Source organism: Aulostomus chinensis, chromosome 17, assembly GCF_037954235.1.
Source record: "Aulostomus chinensis isolate RoL2024-O1b breed Wild chromosome 17, RoL_Achi_v1.0, whole genome shotgun sequence".
Lineage (NCBI taxonomy): Eukaryota > Metazoa > Chordata > Actinopteri > Syngnathiformes > Aulostomidae > Aulostomus > Aulostomus chinensis.
This window is the reverse complement of record NC_141336.1, coordinates 9,042,786-9,061,798: the sequence shown is the minus strand read 5'-3', so window position 1 is coordinate 9,061,798 and position 19,013 is coordinate 9,042,786. Positions and strand designations below refer to the sequence as shown.

The 19,013-nt window shown below is 42.6% G+C and overlaps 1 protein-coding gene and 1 long non-coding RNA gene across 13 annotated transcripts in view; one reads left to right on the top strand and one right to left on the bottom strand.

Annotated features, from left to right (window-relative positions):
• nin (ninein (GSK3B interacting protein)) overlaps nucleotides 1-19,013 on the bottom strand; it is a 64,003-nt gene that overhangs the window by 33,303 nt on the left and 11,687 nt on the right. For 3 of the 12 annotated variants that reach the window (XM_086181664.1, XM_086181667.1, XM_086181674.1), the window contains exons 1-4: nucleotides 12,090-12,279; nucleotides 6,325-6,537; nucleotides 5,073-5,166; nucleotides 4,134-4,306 (exon numbers count right to left, since the gene is read on the bottom strand). In XM_086181664.1, coding sequence (XP_086037790.1) covers nucleotides 4,134-4,306; nucleotides 5,073-5,166; nucleotides 6,325-6,537; nucleotides 12,090-12,254 — 645 coding nt within the window. In that variant the 5' untranslated portion in view covers nucleotides 12,255-12,279. Of the gene's footprint in view, nucleotides 1-4,133; nucleotides 4,307-5,072; nucleotides 5,167-6,324; nucleotides 6,538-6,656; nucleotides 6,732-8,001; nucleotides 8,058-8,827; nucleotides 9,100-12,089; nucleotides 12,282-14,507; nucleotides 14,805-19,013 lie in introns of those variants that run through there. The other 9 variants (XM_086181665.1, XM_086181666.1, XM_086181671.1 and 6 more) reach the window with 9 other exon arrangements.
• On the top strand, nucleotides 9,795-10,791 carry LOC147246185 (uncharacterized). Its single transcript, XR_015109648.1, has 3 exons — nucleotides 9,795-9,868; nucleotides 10,050-10,112; nucleotides 10,537-10,791. It is a non-coding gene; the product is annotated as an uncharacterized LOC147246185 (long non-coding RNA).

The following is a 19,013-nucleotide window of genomic DNA, read 5'->3' as shown; positions in this document are numbered from 1 at the left end:
ACCCCTTGACCCATCTCCATCTGCTGGTCCCCAGGATGAAGATGAGAAGCAATTTACATGAGTCAATACCACAACACACTCACTGGTCCGCATACTCTCAGGGCAATTAAACATTCCCCATGGGCAGTTTTCAAGATAGAAATGTGGAATATTCCATCTGGCCAGCCAAGTTAAATCTGATTACTGATAAGTCTGAATCTACAACCTTATTCAGTTTAAGGGCAAGCACATGCAGAGGACATAGTGTGCTTGAGCAACTACCCCTTTATGCCCAGAGTGTCCTTTTGTCAAGGTACAATCTGAGCTTTCTTTGTAAAGGTCTTGTTGTGAGGACCTGCCCATTCTAACTATTAATAAAATAAATGAATAATTTTATTCATAATAATTTAGCTGTAAATAAAATAACAGACACAGGATGATGTTTCACCTGATGACCTTAATTTATCTGTGATGTGCCCATTCTAACTGTTTGAGGGAGAAAAGTACTATGGGCGTCAAGGGGTCTGGTCTTTATGTTATTTGACTAAAACTAGTCTTTGAAATAAGGATTGCACCAATTAATCGACCGGCCAATTAATGGGTGCGATTTTTGCTTGTATCGCAAATGGCTGATTCAGGCGTGGGTTCTCTGATTTATAGTCAGCCATCCACACGGGCAGCTCTGTTGTCTGAAGTCCCTGCAGCCCACATGCAGACCACTCCCACTGGTAGCCAGATGAAAGCAGCATTGCGCTGGAAGCTGCTCAAGGAAAACAGTAAGTTTAACATTTGTTCCTTTAGTTAACTTCACAGCATGTCGAACATCCAAGGTTTTCCTTCACAGAGAATTTGGTGGCGGCTGCTAAATTTCTCACCACCACCATCTCAAGAGTTGGTGTTTATTAGGGCCTGAGCCTGAAGGTGCTTCAGGCGAAGACCCTATTATGTTTGCTCGGCAGTGCAACACATTAGCAGCACTAAAAACACACACTAAACAGTGTCCCAGCCCCCCCAACACCCATGAGGCAGCTCGGCCAGACGGCCCGGAGCCGGTTTTCACATACACACCCATTCAAAACCTGGTACTAGACTGTTCTTGCTGTCAATGAGCGCGTGCAATATGCGCATAATGTGCATCATGTAATTTCACCCCCTGAACATGCATGAAATTCGCTGAAATTTGGCACACTTGTCCGGTCTGGCTAAACATTCACTAATAAAAAATTTTAAAAAATTCCACAAAAGTCTATAGCGCCACCTAGGGAGCCACACAACTACAAGATAATTTTTGATAATTTGGAGCACTACAACTCCTCCCACGAATGTCCCACAAACATGGGACCAACACCGTTGGACTCATCTCATGAAGACGCAAAATTCATACACTCTGACCCCTCACCTAACAGAATGTCCACAAATTGGACAAAACTGTCAAAATGAGGACTTTTTTTTTACTCCCTGAACAAAATCTATATCTATCTAGGGCATTAATGGTATCGCTTCCAAACTTTCACACATTACTCACCCAACTGTGCTGATTAAAAGTTATTAAAAGCTTTTATATGAATCGCTCAGTTTGGATTTTATAAGCCCTCAAAGTGGGGGGACACGTTTCACGCTTACAATGGAAGCCTATGGGGAGACCGTCTCCTCTCAGGGTACATACTGTCAAACAAACGCTTGTCACATCTACACCATACATCCCACAGCTTTTACATACACACCACTGCATTCCTGACAAAAATCCCGACAAAAATATGGTATTATGTGTCACTTTTGACCAACGTATGTGGACTTATTCCACTGTTACACACTACAATTCTGTTCATCCTCCTCTCTCTCCACTCTAGCACAGATCAAAGACAGAGCAGCAGGGGAGGGGTTCTTAAAGGGCCAGCTCTCAGCTCTGCTCTCACTCTCTGATCAGACTCAGGCTTCTAACTCCTAAACTAAAAGGCCTACAGACTTGGCCAGTACACCGTTGGATTGGGGCCGGCATTTGGAACCCGGCCGCGGGCGCAAAGACACTCAGGCCCTAACAACGCTGCTTGCAGCTTTAATTTAGTATTCAATTTTGGTCTTTGTTTAAATGCTCATGTATTACAATGTTAAATATTATTAAAGAAGCAAAACATAGATTTTGAAATTAATCTTCTTCCTTTGCATTGCCATATCGGTACAAAATTGCCACAGAATGAAAATAGAAAGGGTCTATTTTCAGTCCAGCACAATAGTTTACAATATCTGTTGCATATATTGGATAACACGACGGAGTAGATATAAATTTTAAATAAGACTCTATTTTTTCTACAACAGCAACAGTAATGTTTACAACATCAAAGCCACTTTTTAAACTGAATAGAATCTCTCCAGAAGTAACAACAATGGAAAATGCGTGTGTGCTTTAGTTCTGCAGTAACAAATTGCACAGTAGTTGTGGCACTTCAGCAGGTCAGGTTTTTAGATGCCATCATAATCACATAAAAACTGTTTAAATAACCCAATACATTGCCTACATGTTTGTTAAAATGTCTAGAGTATCAGAACAATAAGACCTCTAGCAATATCAGCTGCAACATTCCCAGCACACCTAAAAAGCAACTGTAAGTCAAGATATATCGCCATATTGGTGTTTTAGGTCGCATTCACACTAGCCTTGTTTAGTCCGGTTGAACTGAACCCTAGAGTATTACCAACTTGGTGCGGTTCGTTTTGGTGTGAACACTGGCCTCGTACTCTGGTGCGGACCAGTCAACTACTCTCGGGTCCACCTGGTAGGGGTGGTCTCGGACCGCTATCAAGTGAACTCTAGAGTGGTTTACTTCTGGTGTGAACCCCATCCGCACCAATCACAGGAAGCGCACAGTTTTACACATCATATTCTGTTTGTATGATGAGCCAACTTTGTGATTTTAACATGTATGTGATTGTGAGCTTTTTATTGTCCACTTACCTCACTGGTCGCGCTTGTATGGCAAAGGAAAAAACATGGAGGTAGGCTCTCATTATTGCCTGTTTTCTTCTGTGATACGACCGTCTGATTGCAGACGTGCGTGTACTAATACATTATTTAATTGCCGCAGTCTTCCCAGCCATTCATATGCACAGTCCGTTAAAAGTCTGCTGATATGCAGTCCAGATCAGCACCAACGTGAAAATGAGCAGACAATGCTCCGTGATGTACAGTAAAAACTGCGAGGGATTCGTCGTCTACCCGCCTTAACTGTATAAGCAATTGGCTTTGCTGTCGCGTGACAATTTTTGGACCATTTGAGTTTGGCCTTTGTGAACGTGAACCGGACCAGTTACGAAATTGCAACAATGTATCATCCTCGCTTTAGTTTGAATCACAGAACGGACCTTTTGGTGTGAACACGACCTTAGTTTAATGTGCCCCTTTTATACTTAGAGCACCTTCCCCTGCAACGGTGTCTGCAGGGCCTGCTTAAGAATTAGAAAATACTTTTTACATGGCAGCATCTTGAGATTATTGTCTTAATCAGGTTAGGAACAGAATACTGCTGTTCATGTAAACATAGACAATAAAAACTGTGGTAAAGTGTGAGCCTTGGCCTCTATAAAAGTCAAACAACTCTCTCCGTCAGCAGTGAGAGCAAGATTATCCACAAACCATCTACAAGATCAACCATAACTGAGCAAACTAGAAAACTGGTACAGTCAAAGTGAAGTGGTTAATGATAGTCAAGCTTACATAAAGAAAATGTAGAAAGATAGGTATTCAAATAAATGGTACAGTGTATGCCTGCCTCTTACTGTTGAATGAGATGATGTCAATTCCTGCCTTTGCTACCACATCAAGGCCAGCATGAGCAAAGTTCAATTTGAGATTAAAGACCGCTCAACTCACATTAAATTGACAACACCGTGTGACACTACACAATAATTGCATCTCTGTCTTGACTGCATGTTGTGCAGACAGTTTTTTTTTTTTTAAAGACAGTGCTATGTTATGCAATGAAAAGACTGTGTGAATCCTAAGTTGCAGTGTCTACAGGATCCACCCTGTGTGCCACGAAGAAGATTAGCTAAGAATAACACCTTTCCAGTCTGAGGCTGCTGAGTGACTCAGTACATACAAGGACAGCAGGTGATAAGGATGGAATCCGCAGGTCATAGCAGTCTGAGTTTTTTACCTCACGCTTCCTTGGAACAGCCAAGTCATGGTTGTCCTCCAGATCCTGACACTTTGAAAGGTTTGCATGCATAACATCAGATAGGTCCGAAGTAGGGTCTATGAACTCTGGCATGGAGCGTCGGCCGTATCGTTTACTGCCCTTCACTAGCTTTGGCTGGATCTCAGGATATTCTGGGGAGATAAAATAAGAGGAAACACATCTCAGTTGCATGCTATAATATTCTTTGCAGACAACAACGGGTGTCTAATATTTGCTACAGCCTTCAGAAGCAACTTCCCTTGTTCGATTTCTGTTAGTGTCAACCAAAGATTGTTTTTTTTTTTTTTTTTTTTACATGTTTCCATGTGTTTAAATAAAATAAACATGAAAAAAGTAATTCAGCTTCCCACAAATATGTGAACAAGATAATCAGATTAAAACTATTATCTCTCATGTCATGGAGAGTTACGTTTTGTCAGGTGTTTCAAGTGTGGCGCAATGTCTCATGCAAGTGTGGAGCACTGTCTCAGCCATTGGTGCACTTCACCTCTCCTTTAAAGCCCTAAAGCTCTAAAGTAGGGAGACATGATGACAACGTACCTGAAATGGTGTGCTATGTGCCCCTTGAAGCAACACAGAGGATGGATGCGCATACTGTTGGAGTCCGATTGCATGCCAAATTGAACTTTGGATTTAGTTTAATCACCGAAAGTTCAACGACAAAGTTCTTGCATTACCATGTGTTTCCTGAGACTGCTTTACTGTCACCTTGTCTGAATGTAAAAAAGATCTTATTTGATGTATTATTTGATTTATTATCATCATGAATTCATAATAATATTAATAATCACAATAATTAGTAGTAGTAGTGGCTTGCTGCATTGTCTTCAGGTTGACAAATTTAGGGACTGTAAACAAATTTGACCGATGTAAGCTTTTTACAAGACTTTATTTTACCAGGGTGATGCAGGGTCTCATGTTCTGCTTGACGTGGCTCTGGGCATGATGACAAGACCAGAATAAGCGTGTTCTTGAATTGATCAAAGTCAACCTGCAACAACAATTAACAAAGATGAGTCTCTCAATGTAATGTAAGCAATACAACATTTGCTCTTCCAAAATATGTTAAATAAATTCCTTCAACTGGTCGTAATTCTCAAAGTGGTGGGTGGAGGCTGAATTTCCCTGGGAGTCTGGATGGTTGTGGAGAGAGGTCACATTTCAAGAATCAACAGCTGCTAAATCTGAATATGGTGATTTACTTTGTGTGTCGAGCTTGTGGCTGACAGCTTTAGGTGGGGGGTTCCCTTTTAATTTGATTTGACACCCTCAAACACACAATAGCCATCCGTCTGTCCACATGCTTACATACATACATGCACAATTTTATGGTTGAAAAAAACAAAAACGAAAAACAAACTACTGAGTATACCTACTAATTCTTCTCAACATTCAGAAAATGAAGACCAAACTCTGGAAATCACCTGAATGACCACTCCAACTATACAGACTTGACAAACATGTGGTCTATTTTGCATATTTCACACAGAGGTCCCTCAAAGATATGCATCTGGTAATGATGATTAGTCTGTTTAGTTGTCCTGACAACATACACTTGAAATGATGGTCGATGGAGGCACATTTTATACTCAGTAAAGCATCCAACAAAGCACTTAAGAGCTTGAGGAGCTTGGAAAGCTGAAAGAATGGCTCAACACAAGTGTCTGATGAATGCATAGGGACCCCACAGAGGAAAGCCAGACGCCCATCATTCACATGCTCAATGAGACATGAACAATTTTAATCTCCAAACTGATAAACTTCCTGTATTTTAAAGATGAAACACACCTGGAAAAACAGCACTTAACAAACAAGATATTGTACTACTTTTACATAGACTCTAAGATTACAAAAAAAAAAAAAAAAAAAGTTGTTTAACATGAGTTGCTCACAGAATAGATGATTTATCTTCCTGTTTACATGGGTCACTAAAGATTCACACCGACTTTAAATCCTTTGCTGGGGTTACTCTCAAGAATATTGTCATACCCATAACAATGGAATGGAATGCTTATATCAAAGTGTCTTAGAATATTGTCTTTATCAATAATATCGTAATATTGCTTGTCAATACACAACACACGAATTACATCATTCACTACAGATTACATCTTTGCAGCAAATTTTTTCAACAGAAGTAGAAACTTACCCTGGCTGTTAGGGGATCCTGGTTCTGTAGCACGGCATTTAGAAGGGCTGGGGTGGCATCATCTAGATGCAGGGACAGGCAGAGTTCAGAGACCTCCCCTGGGTTCAAAGATCCAGAGCCGCTGGAGTCAAAATTGTTAAAAAGTTCTTTCAAGCATTCCTCGTAGGGGTTCTGCTCTTGGGTGTTATCCATCCCCCAGGACGGTCCCCTGACCTGGAAGAAAAGGAATAAACAAAATCTAAATGACAATAACAATCAAGAAATCTAAACAGCAAAAAGAGGTCAATGTCCCTGCTTTGTAAGTTAACGACCACTGATCTAATGATACTCACTAAACATCGAGTATCTCATCTCATCTGTTCCTCAGAGCACCTTTATGTGAGACAGTCACTGAGCAGCCAAGCAACAAGCCCACTGCTCTGGCAGAAGCTTTGGCTAATCCAATTACAATATTTAGACAATGAGGTAAACTGATAGACACTGCCAAGTCTGACACACTTTTAGATGGGACATTTCTGTACTGCTTTATCACCTGATGTAGTTAAAACTTTGAAGTTGTATTTGTATATAAAATAAAAATCTAGTTTTTGGACTGAATGCCTGAAAAACTTATGATATAAAAAACAAGTGAGACAAACAGCTAGGGGTCTAATTGAGACAGTTGCACCACCAGAGCTTCAGCACGGCTGATTGCATCGATTGCAAAGTTTTTGTTCACATTGTTGGAATGTCTTATTGCTTTAACAGAAAAACAAAAGGACCTATTTTGCACTTCATAATGCCTCCTCCTGTAGCCTAAAATGAGAACTCAAATTGGCAAACTAATCTTGTACAGTAGATGTGAGAAAAGAAGTTCAAGCAACTCAATATGCAAGAGGGTATGTCAGATAGTGAAGAAAAGGTGTGTATTCACACTTCTATATTTCTCAATATTTATTGCACCCATTGAATGCAACATGTTTGTGCTGTCAATTCCTGCTTTATTTGCTGCTGTAGCAACCTAAGTTCCTTCTGTAAATTTTAGTTAACTAACATCATCACATATATTAGACATTGGAGATTGTATCACTCAATAGAATCAGTTTCAAACTTCCAAGGATTAAACCTATACAAAAAGGAAACTCATGACCCCCAGCTTCTCTAGATGCTTTCAGTTTGATCATCAAGCACTTGGCCAGGTGTCCCCCACCACCCAGACTTGGGGTACCATTCACCACAGACTGACTACAAACTAACAAATCAGTATTTTGCATCTGCACAAAAACATTTAAAAAAAATTATTGGAATCTAAAAGTGGTGAAGACAATCTTTACTTGCACTTAATAACGTATTGATTTGGTTCTTTCTGCAAGCGGTTGCCAATTCACAGCAGAGTCTCTAGCAGCTGCTGCAGTCTGACCTGGGTCACAAGGAAGATGCTAATTTTCACATCCCAGCACTCACTGGTGCTGTCTGACTGGTGCATAGAAGTTGGGCCCCATCAATATGGGAGTTTTGGGGACAGATGCTGATACAGATATTGGGAAGAGATAAATTCAGATAAATGATTAATAAGATAATGTTCTTTATGGACTGTGAATACTTAAATATATTGATGAATCAAAACAGAAATTAAGCATGAACAGATATTTTATGCAATGATCCCTAAAATATGGTTCATATACTTTTGACACATACTGTATGTATGGATGGAGAATAGACTTCTTCCTTACATCTGGGATTGCTTCATCCATCTGCCTTTTCAGTTAAAGTAATATCACCATAATACAAAAAGTTGCATGGTGAATTTGTTATTTAAAATTTTACTGACTGCTGTGAAAAGAAAACAAAAAAACATGAGTCAAGAGAAGTTCTTCCAGTTTCTTCAGTCATCTACAAAGGCTTTTGCCATTATATTTACCTTGCAACCTACAAACCAATCCCGCAATCAAATATCATATCTAATAATATTTCAAATACTTTCTCATGCCACTTTAAACAAAGTGAGGAATGTTCATTGTATTGTCTGGTCAAAAAAAAAATACAAACAATTTGTGAGATCGTTCTTCATTGTCAGACCAAAGAAAAAAAAAATCAAGAACATGTATTATTTATCATACAATGCCACAAAAACTGAAGTATTTTCCAGTAAATAAACAACGTAAAAATAGACAGGCTTAAAACACCCTCCAGCGTTGAACATGGGGTCTTTTCAGTGCAGGAAAATCACTGTTAAAAGTTGTCCTCACAATGCCTGAGTGAAGACCACATCTGAAATTGCATTTTAAAGTTAAGTAATTTAAAGACTAAAAACGTAAAACAAGTTACGAAACTTTAATTTTATCGGACAACAACAACTAGGTGAAAAGTTGGCAATTTAACAGCAGGCTCGGAGGAAACGGTTGATTGCGATCGCTACGAGCTGAAACGCCATTACAAAATTTAAAGCTGAAACCACGAAGAAGATAACGCACTGAGCAGCGAAACAACTTAGCGCTGCTATTTTTGGCGAAAAAACACTCACCAAAACCTCCGCACTTTGATAGTGATTGCCTCCTTCTCAAGCAAAGGCGCAGTGATGAAATACAGCTGTAAAGCAAACTTTTTTCTTTTTTAGAACATTTTTCCTGCTGTCGCGTCACAGTTCCCTCGCAGGTATTTAGATGATGGTGGAGTATTGTACGCTACTTCGCTGTACAGACCACCTGGGAAAATGTGCTGCGTATAAATCCTCTTCCTCGTCCTCTTCGGGCTTCGAGCGGAGTTTGAAAAGCGGTTGATAGAGGAAGGGGCGGTGACCGACAGCCTCACAGAGCCTGAAAGGCCATTGTTAACCCCCCTATGGATCAAACCAACACTTACAGTTTAATACTTCGATCTGACGTTGTAAATTTCTGGGGTCAGGAAAATATGTGGCGTATACAATTACAGATATTCAGTTACTAAATACCAGAGTTTGTTTTTGAAAGAAATTAAGATATTGAATTTTTGTATCCCAATATTTTACCACCTATTTTTTGATATATTTATCTATATCATTATTGTCTGTAAAGAGCAGAGGTGGCCAACAATTTCCCCTGGAGAGACGAAACTTAAATTATGTGCTGTGAGCCAAAAGCGAATCTATTGTGTGTTGTCAAAATACCTGCTGTAATCCTTGCACCATGAAAAGTTTTGAAAAACTCATGAAGCCAGAAAATTGAGGAAGATAATGAAAATTTACACCACTGCTTATAAAAATCTATTTTTTCATTGTAAAAAGTGTATGTCTCTTTAAACGTACTCACATATTTTGACATGGATTTCTCTGTTAATATCACGTGTATACAGGTATTTCATACGTGTGGTGATGATAATTTTGGTCCACAGGCTTAGAGAAATCTTTGAAATGTATTTGCGTGTGTGTGTATATATATATAACGAAGTAGATAGTAGATGTGTCCATATTAAATTATGGTAAAACAGTCGCAACACCGCCACCTACTGACCTACTGACATAGCGGGAGGGCGTGGGAACGACACAGAGGAGAGAGAATCTTGATATGATTCGACGCGCTCTCGCACGGTCCGAGACAATTATTGATTTTCCGGAGTGTTTCATACTTAATATTTTACTGTGAATGATTTTCGTTGTGTTTTATGCCAACTGGGTTGAGCATTGCTATGATTTGTAGCCAATAAGACTGTGAGACTTTGGAGACTTTGTTAGTGAAGCTAACATAAATGTTTTCATTTCACGCGTTCAGATTCGGATTGTCCCGAGACCGACTCCAACCCATAACATTGCTTTGCTGTCTGCTGTGTTGCAGGTAACATACTGTGCATTTTTATATTATTTTCATGATATTTTTTATTGAAAATTATACTTGTGTGAACTGTTCTTCTTTACATGTTAAGTTAAATGGCTCCTTAATTGTCTAACTTTGGATTTAGTGTGTATGCCACAGATGAATGATTTGTGCATTTACCTCGTGGTGAATTTTGAATGTTTTCTTAGTTTAAAGCCATATAATGGATTATGGGGGGAGGGGGGCGGGTTAATATGTTTTATAGACCAATACACACTGTACGATCACTGCAATAATTTTGTTCTGTTTTATATATAAGCAGAATTGTTTTTCTTGTTTTTGTTTGCTGAGCTGAACACAGAGGGGAGAGGATCTTGATATGATTCAGATTGTCCCGAGACCAACTCTAACTCATGCCATTGCTTTGCTGTCTGCTGTGTTGCAGAGGAGAGAGGATCTTATTGTGGAGCAATAAACCCCTTGTAATCCACCTGACTGTTGTCTGTCATGTATGAAGCCACAATAGTGTGGAGCTATATTTCCAGAGAAATGTGACCTGTCACATTGGTGCTGTGATGTGTTGATTTGGAGTTTCGTCTTCACTCCGGGCCGGGACCACCTTATTGGACGGCTTCTACTTTGTGCTTTCAGGTGGACTGTGTTTCAGTTGGTATATGGTGTAAGTGGTGCACTTTGTTCCTCAGCCAGTCTCCTTCTGTTAATTATATGTGTTTTTGTTTTGATCTTGTTTAAAGTCGTCCTCGTCGTCCTCCGCTTTATCCGGTGGGTCCGGGTCAAGGGGGCAGCAGCCTCAGCAAGGAAGCCCAGACTGTCCTCTCCCCAGCCACTTCAACCAGCTCTTCCGGGGGAATCCCGAGGCGTTCCCAGGCCAGTCGAGAGATATAATCCCTCCAGCCTCCTCCTTGTTTAAAGTGATTTTGTCAAGTGTAATTTTACGATGAGCTACATACAAGGGAATGTTAGTACACCCTTTATTCAAAATGTTTGGTAGGGGAAGGGCTAGAGGTATGGTGTTGCAGTTTGACAGTCATGTTCAGGGGGGTAATGTTCATGTGGTGGGAGGTAGACAGGTTCTAGCTGGGGGCTCTGCAGACAGTAACGACAGTATTCCTTCTCAGAGCCATCACATTGTACATACACCGAGGATACAGGTGTCTGATACCCTCACACAAACCCCTATTCAACCTTCACATGATATTGTCAGTCAGATGAGTGACATTATTAAACTTGTTGGCCAGCTGGTTGCCGATAGTATAGTTGCACACCTCGGCCCAGCACATAGTACACCAACACCTAACACCCCAGTTGTGCATACTGTACCCACCAATGTGTCTGCACATTACCTGGACCTGTCACAAGTCCAACTGGTGTCTCAAAGGAAGGTGAAAGAGCAAAAGTGTGAATGTGCACGGATGGGAAGACCTGATGAAGAATTACATAAAAAGGGCAAACATCAGACCAGAACAGCAGGCTGAGGAAATGCTCGCTCACCTCAGAGGTCGAGCTAAAGATGTTGTGAAGTTTGGTTTGAGGAACAGTGGTGTTGATGTGACTCTGAACCCAGATGCCATTTATACTCTCCTCCGTAAAAATTTTGCTGCTGTCCCCTATTCACCTCTCCCCCTGGCAGACTTTTACACTACACTGCCAGAAGGTAATGAGGATACGTACAAATACTGGCTGAGGCTCAACCAAGCTGCAGATGTTGCTGCTGACCGCCTCAAAGAGCAAAGCAAGGAGCTACAGTGCCCCAGTCTTGAGGTGACTTGGCTGCCCTTGAATGTGTCATTACCATGCTGGAGAAAGTTCTGCTGGAGACGTCTGCTCCAACCCAAGCTGATACCTCCAGACAGACGAGATCAAAACCGTCTAGGATTGAGGGTCTGGATAACCTACCGTGTGCTGTCTGTGGCAACTCAACACATACTGCACTCACTCATTGTAGAGACAAGAAGCTCTGCTTTAAATGCGTCTTACCAGGTCATTCCAGACGCAGCTGTCCTGTGCAGATGCCGTCAAAGTTTCTAGTCTTCTTATAGCTTCAGACAGAGGTCTTGTCTCTGTGCTTGTCCTTTTGGACCTCAGTGCTGCATTTGACACCATCGACCACAGCATCCTGCTACAGAGACTAGACCATGACATTGGGATTAAAGGAACTGCCCTAAAATGGTTTAAGTCCTACTTATCTGACAGGTTTCAGTTTGTTCATGTTAATAATGACTATTCAGAGTACAGTAGAGTTACATATGGTGTACCACAGGGTTCAGTTTTAGGACCGATTCTCTTCACTCTTTACATGCTCCCATTAGGTGACATAATCCGGAAGCACTCGATCAACTTCCACTGTTATGCAGATGACACACAACTTTACTTGTCGATGGAGCCAGACGACACAAGCCAGCTTACTCATCTGCAATACTGCCTGAAAGACATGAAATCCTGGATGTCCTCTAACTTCTTAATGCTCAATTCAGATAAAACTGAGGTAATCATTTTTGGACCTAAACACCACAGGGACACACTCTTAAATTGGATCTCTACTCTAGATGGCATCACCCTAACTCCGAGTACAACTGCAAGGAACCTTGGGGTCATTTTTGACCAAGACCTTTCCTTCAGCTCCCACATAAAGCATGTGACTAGGACCGCCTTCTTCTATCTGCGAAGTATCGCTAAGATTAGGAATATCCTTTCCCAGAGTGATGCTGAAAAACTGGTGCATGCATTTATCACTTCTCGGCTGGACTACTGCAACTCTCTCCTGTCAGGATGTCCTAAATATTCCCTAAAGAGTCTCCAGCTGGTCCAGAACGCTGCAGCGAGGGTTTTGACGGGAGTTAAGAAGAGAGAACACATCTCTCCCACTTTAGCTTCTCTCCTCTGGCTTCCTGTAGGATCTAGAATCGACTTCAAAATCCTTCTGCTGACTTATAAGGCTCTCAATGATAAAGCTCCATTTTATTTGAAAGAGCTCATTAGTCCCTACTGTCCGACTAGAGCACTCCGCTCCCAGAATGCAGGTCTTTTAGTGATTCCCAGTATCAATAAAAACAGACTGGGAGGTAGAGCCTTTAGTTACCGGGCTCCTCTACTGTGGAACCAGCTCTCTCCATGGGTCAGAGAGGCAGACACTTTAACTACGTTTAAGTCCAGGCTTAAGACTTTCCTTTATGACAGAGCCTTCAGTTAGGACTGGTTCAGGTAGCTCTGAACCATTGATAGCTATGCTGCTATAGGCTTAGACTGCTGGGGGACACATCAGGTTACATGGAGCCCTTCCCTCCTCTCCTCTCCTCTCCCCCTCTCTCCTCCTCTCCTCCCTGCACATTTTTGGAACTGTCATTACCATTACTTGTTGCACTTTGTAGTTTGGCCTTGGTGTCTTGCAGTCTCTCTGTGTTTCCACAGATCCACCAGAGCCCCAACCGCCGCCTGCATTGCCCCCCCCCCCCCGTATTCCCTACTGTTACACCGGCCTGCGCTCCCCTTCCATGAACCAGTCTGCCATCCAGTCCCCCATCAAGCTGGCTTGCTCTCCCTGCCTCCCCTTCCAGATGCTTCCTTCTTCAGCTGTTATTAACATTTCCGTGTTTCCCACATTCTGCATTGTAAACTGTTTTCTTGTCTGTAACAACATCTACTGCAAGTCTGTCCGTCCTGGGTGAGGGATCCCTCCTCTGTTGCTCACCCTGAGGTTTCTCAGATTTTTCCCTGTTAAAAGGGTTTTCTATGGAGTTTTTCCTCAGTCGATGTGAGGGTCTAAGGGCAGAGGATGTTGTTATGATGCCATGTGAAGCCCTTTGAGACAAACTGTTTGTGAAAACGGGCTATACAAATAAAATTGCCTTGCCTTGCCTTGCCTAGTCAAGTGAAGCTATCGGCTGATGACTGGACATCCGAGTGCCAGGATGCTTTTGGCACCCTGAAAAATGATCTATCTCACAGTGTGACCCTGGCTCATCCTGATTTCGAGAAGCCCTTCATTCTTGCTGTGAACTCCTCAGTCGATGGAATTGGAGCTGTACTTTCTTGGCTTCAACCTGGTGATACAGTTGCCAAACCTGTTGCCTTTGCTAGCAGAACACTGTCAAAATCTCAGTTGAACTACCCAGCTCACAGACTTGAGTTCCTTGTCTTAAAGGGGCCATATGTGACAAGTTCTCCCATTGGCTAAAAGGGAGACATTTCACTGCATGGTCTGATAACAACACTTTGACCTACATCCTTAAGAAGCCCAGACTGGATGCCTGTGAACAAAGGTGGATGGCGAAGCTAGCGGCATATGACTTTGATCTGAAATATGTTCCACGGACCAAGAACACCATTACCAATGCCCTGAGCTGCAAACCCTTCGTCCAGTCCAGCATAGGTCATCGGCTGATAAAGGAACCCTACCTGTCAATTGTTGGATGAGGTCAATGGAGTTGTCACTGGGACAGTGCAGGATGCCTTCCGACTAACCACCAACTGCCAGGCTGTTCAGACTGCTGATGACTGTGCAGATGGGGATCTTAGTCCGGTGCAGGATGCCTGCCTGCCGCCTGGTGGCACTGTCAGTGCTGCCAGAGGTGTCCGCCATCTAGGATGGTGGTGGTAGGTGGTGTCTCTCATCTGTCCGGTGCAAGCCCATCCTTGCTGCAGTTGCCTGAGGAATATCCATCCATTGTCATCCCGCATTAACAGTTGCACAATCTGCAGCAACAAGATGCTACAATTAACAGGCTGCTCTTCTATGTTCACCGACATAAGAAGCCAAATGCACATGAAAGAGCAGCTGAGTCAAGTTGTGTAATCTGGCTTTTGAAGCACTGGGAGAGATTGAAGGTACCTAATGGGATTCTCTACTGAGTGAAGAGGGACCATCGCATGAACAAGAAGATCTTTCAGGTTGTCATACCTGAGTCTCTGAAACATCAAGTCCTGCAGGGTGTTCATGATGCAGCTGGTCACCAGGGCTCTTTGAAAACCCTTTCTCTGGCCAGGCATGGATAAAGATGGGGTGTGTATGTATATATGTATATATATATATTAAAATAATATTTAGCAAAAAGGTTTCGGGTTCAAGTCCTGGCTTGGGCACGAGATCTTTCTGTGTGGCGTTTGCATGTTCTCCCTGTGGCTGCGTGGGTTTTCTCTGGGTACTCTGGCTTCTTCCTACCGTCAAAAGACATGCAAGAGGGGACTAGGCTAATTGGATACTCTAAATTGACCCATAGGTATGACTGTGAATGTGAATGGTTGTCTGTCTATATGTGTTGGCCCTGCGATGGACTGGTGACCTGTCCAGGGTGTGCCCTGCCTCTCACCCGAAAGCCACTGGGATAGGCTCCACCCCCCCCATGACAGTTAACAGGAATAAGCGAAAGAAAATGGATGGATGTATGGGATTTATATTTATATGTCACGACAGTGGTGCAGTGCACTGTGGCCTCACAGCAAGAAGGTTTGAGCTTGGGCACGGGATTTATCTGTGTGGCGTTTGCATGTTCTCTCTGTGCCTGCGTGGGTTCTCTCTGGGTACTCTGGCTTCCATCCACAGTCCGAAGACATCCAAGTGCAGAGTGGGCTTGTTGAATACTCTAAATTGACTGTAGGCATGTCTGTGACGGTGAATGGTTGTCTGTCTATATGTGTCGGCCCTACAATGAACTGGTGAGCAGTTCAGGGTGTACCCCGCCTCTGGGATAGGGTCCAGCCCCCCCATGACCCTTGACAAGATAAGCTGTAGATAATGGATTGATGGATGGATGGTACAGATCTATAGGATAAAAGTAAATTAGTTACAATCACTAATCAAAAACATTCACCAGTTCATTAGGTGATCAGATAGGGCCTAAAGGAATTGTTTTTCATGACTATTGATTTCACCAAATGTGTGTGTGTGTGGATATGTTTAGGATGGATTTTAAAAAGTTTCAAATCAATTCTGAAACAAAGTTGTCATCTAGTGGCTGCTGTTATAATGTGATCTTTCAAATGCAGCAGAATTCAACGTAAAGTCAAGTTAATGACCAAAGCAGTTGTGTCAGAACGGGTTTATTGATTATTCAAAATGACTTATCAAATTAAAAGTTAGAAACAACCGCTCTCCCAATTTTATCGGTTGTGTACCTCCAATGATCACCCCCTAGCTGCCGACATCTTTGTTTTCCTTTATTGGCTAAAACATCAATCAATGTCAGCGCCAAGCCCCTCCTACCTGTTGTGATTGAATGTAATGACGTTTTGACCCCTGGGTGGCTAGTTTGTAGTCAGCTTATCACACTGGATAACATGAGTAGCGCAAGACTGCAGTAAGACGTATGCAGGTGAGAACACGGTTAATTAAAAAAAGAAGTTACTTGCTCCCAACACGGCCTCATCATTTTAAACACAAGCATGACATGGTACCAGGAGTAAAATTGTAAAGGATGACAAGGATTTGAAACCGCCGGAAAGCTTGAAACTGACAGAGAATGTCGACAAAAACTGGCGCACCTTCAAACAGCGGTTCCACCAGTATGTTGCAGCTATGGGACTTGAGATGAAGTCTGAGGCAAGAAATGTGGCTCTGCTGCTAACAATAGCAGGACCACAGGCCATACACATATTTTACACGTTCATGTTTGGTGATGATGAAAAGTTGGATGTGGTGCTGAGTAAATTTGATGTTCACTGTTCTCCGAAGAAGACCGAGAAGTACGAGAGGTACATGTGTCGGTCTCATACACAGCGGCAGCACAAAACCCTGGATGGCTTCCTGACGGATTTGCGGCTGTCACGGAGTGAGCCGTGACGCTTGCGCCAAATGCGCGCACCTAGCCACTCACGCAGGCGCATAGGCAGCTATCTGCCGGCACATTAAAAACACCAGCTGATCTACTGCTGTGAGTAGCACTTCATCTACATTCAGTTTCTGTCTTGGTTTACCTGGTTTTCACATTCCACACTACACCGTTTCCCATACAGTCTCACCGGCATTTGTTAGAGTGCGCAGGGGTGGCCAACCAGCATGTTCAACACATTTATTTTTTGTTTCATCACTCGCGTTTTCAACATGTGCCATTTTTTCTAAAACATTCCCTCATCTGTTAAAACATTGTACTGGTAACAAAGCACACTTACACACACCGCCGTTTTTGCAGTTTAATGTTGGTTTTTTTAGCAATCTTTACAAACACATTCAGTTTTCTGTAGACTCACCAGCACATCATACTCTCCCTTCTTCCTCGGGTGAAGCCGACGAACTGTTCCAATGCGCAATTGTTGGGGGGTCCGCGTGCTCTGGGCGGCGCGTACTATTTGAGCGGGGGTGTTTTTATGCATTTTGGGGAAAATATATTTTGTTATGTGTAGAGGGGATTTTGGTTATTGAAAATGATTTCAGGTGTTTATGTATTCTGGTGTTTTTTTGTTAGTTGTTATTTCTCATTTAGAATTTTGTTATTTAGTAAATTGATTTATTTTTGCAACTGGGCTCTTCTGTGGGGAGGAGCTGCGGGTATAAAAGCCCCGTAGAACGCTCCAGAGTTACAAATTGTGGTGTAGACGTCGGTGTGGTAGGTACTGAGCAGTTGGCTATAATTTAGTTTTGTGCAGGGTCATTTTTGATTTAGCCTGGCAAACTTGAAGCCTGTTTATTTTTGCATTTTGATATTCTGTTTCGCTTAGTTTAAGTTCTGCATTTTGACTTTATTTTTGGGACATTGTACATATTTGCACCGTTTGGAGGAAAAATTTTAGAAAAAAGGAAAAAATAAAAAGCGCTATTTTTTGAAAGACGTGTCATTGCTGTCTGTCCACTCCACCGCTGTCCATTCCTGCAACAGCAGCCAAAGGCGCAGTCCTGTAACTTCGCGACGCTGAAGGACTCCATGAGCCGGGACCAGATTGTCTTTGGCGTGGAGGAAAATAAGGTCAGAGAGAGACGGAGCTGACGCTGGATGGGGCCATAAAGATCTGCCAGGCAAGCAAGTTGTCACATAAACATGAAAACGTTCAAGGAGATGTCTGCAGTTGCTTCAGCGCAAGTGAGCGACAGTGTGACAGTGGTTGGAGCAGTGTCATATCAGCAGAAAAGACGCACACAGACCCGGCCTGCACAGCAGTTGGAGGAGGTGATGATCAGCTGCAGGGGCTGTGGTTTTGCAGCACAAACTCAGACAGTGTCCAGAAATGCTTCAGTTGCCAAGGCAAGAATAATTTTGCATAACGGTGAAAGAATCTGGACTGAAAGACTACTATGGGCGGCCAATTAAGTGTTTGGGCACATGCTGGCTGAATGCCACAGTAAAAGGGAAAGTGGACCACCTATTCTTCTTTTGTGATGAACGAGGGACATGAATCACTTCTAGTTGACAGTCTGTGAAGAATTGGGGCTTGTAAAAATAATATAGTATCCCAACCATGAGCCCAGTGAATGACTCTGTGGACACAATACTCCAGAACTTCTCAGATGGTCTGATCAAAGATGGCGTCACACATGGATGCTGCAGCAACAAGCTGTCCACATCAGTGCTCTCTTTTTGTACTTGTCCTTGTTTGTTTTTACTCAGAGTACTGCAAAGCTAAGTGAACCTCCAGCCACCTGGAACTGTGCAGAGTCGGTTACGACTGCCAGATCCCCATTCACAGCGACTACTAAAGAACCAACAACATCCCCTGGAGATAGCAAGACCGGCTAACGCTCCGTGGATTGTTGTCGGCTAGGCCAAGTGTCGGAGGCGGCAAAAGGAGCGTAAACAAAAGTGGGGCTGTCCGTCAGGTCTGCTAGCCAGGCTAAGGAGGCAGCATCTTCCCCACCAACACAAGGTCCATTGTCAACAAATCGACGAGCTGGAAGTACTACTTGCTGAACACCCACTTGTACGTGACTGCTGTGCCTTCGTTGTGACAGAGACGTAGCTTCGGGAGGAGATCTCT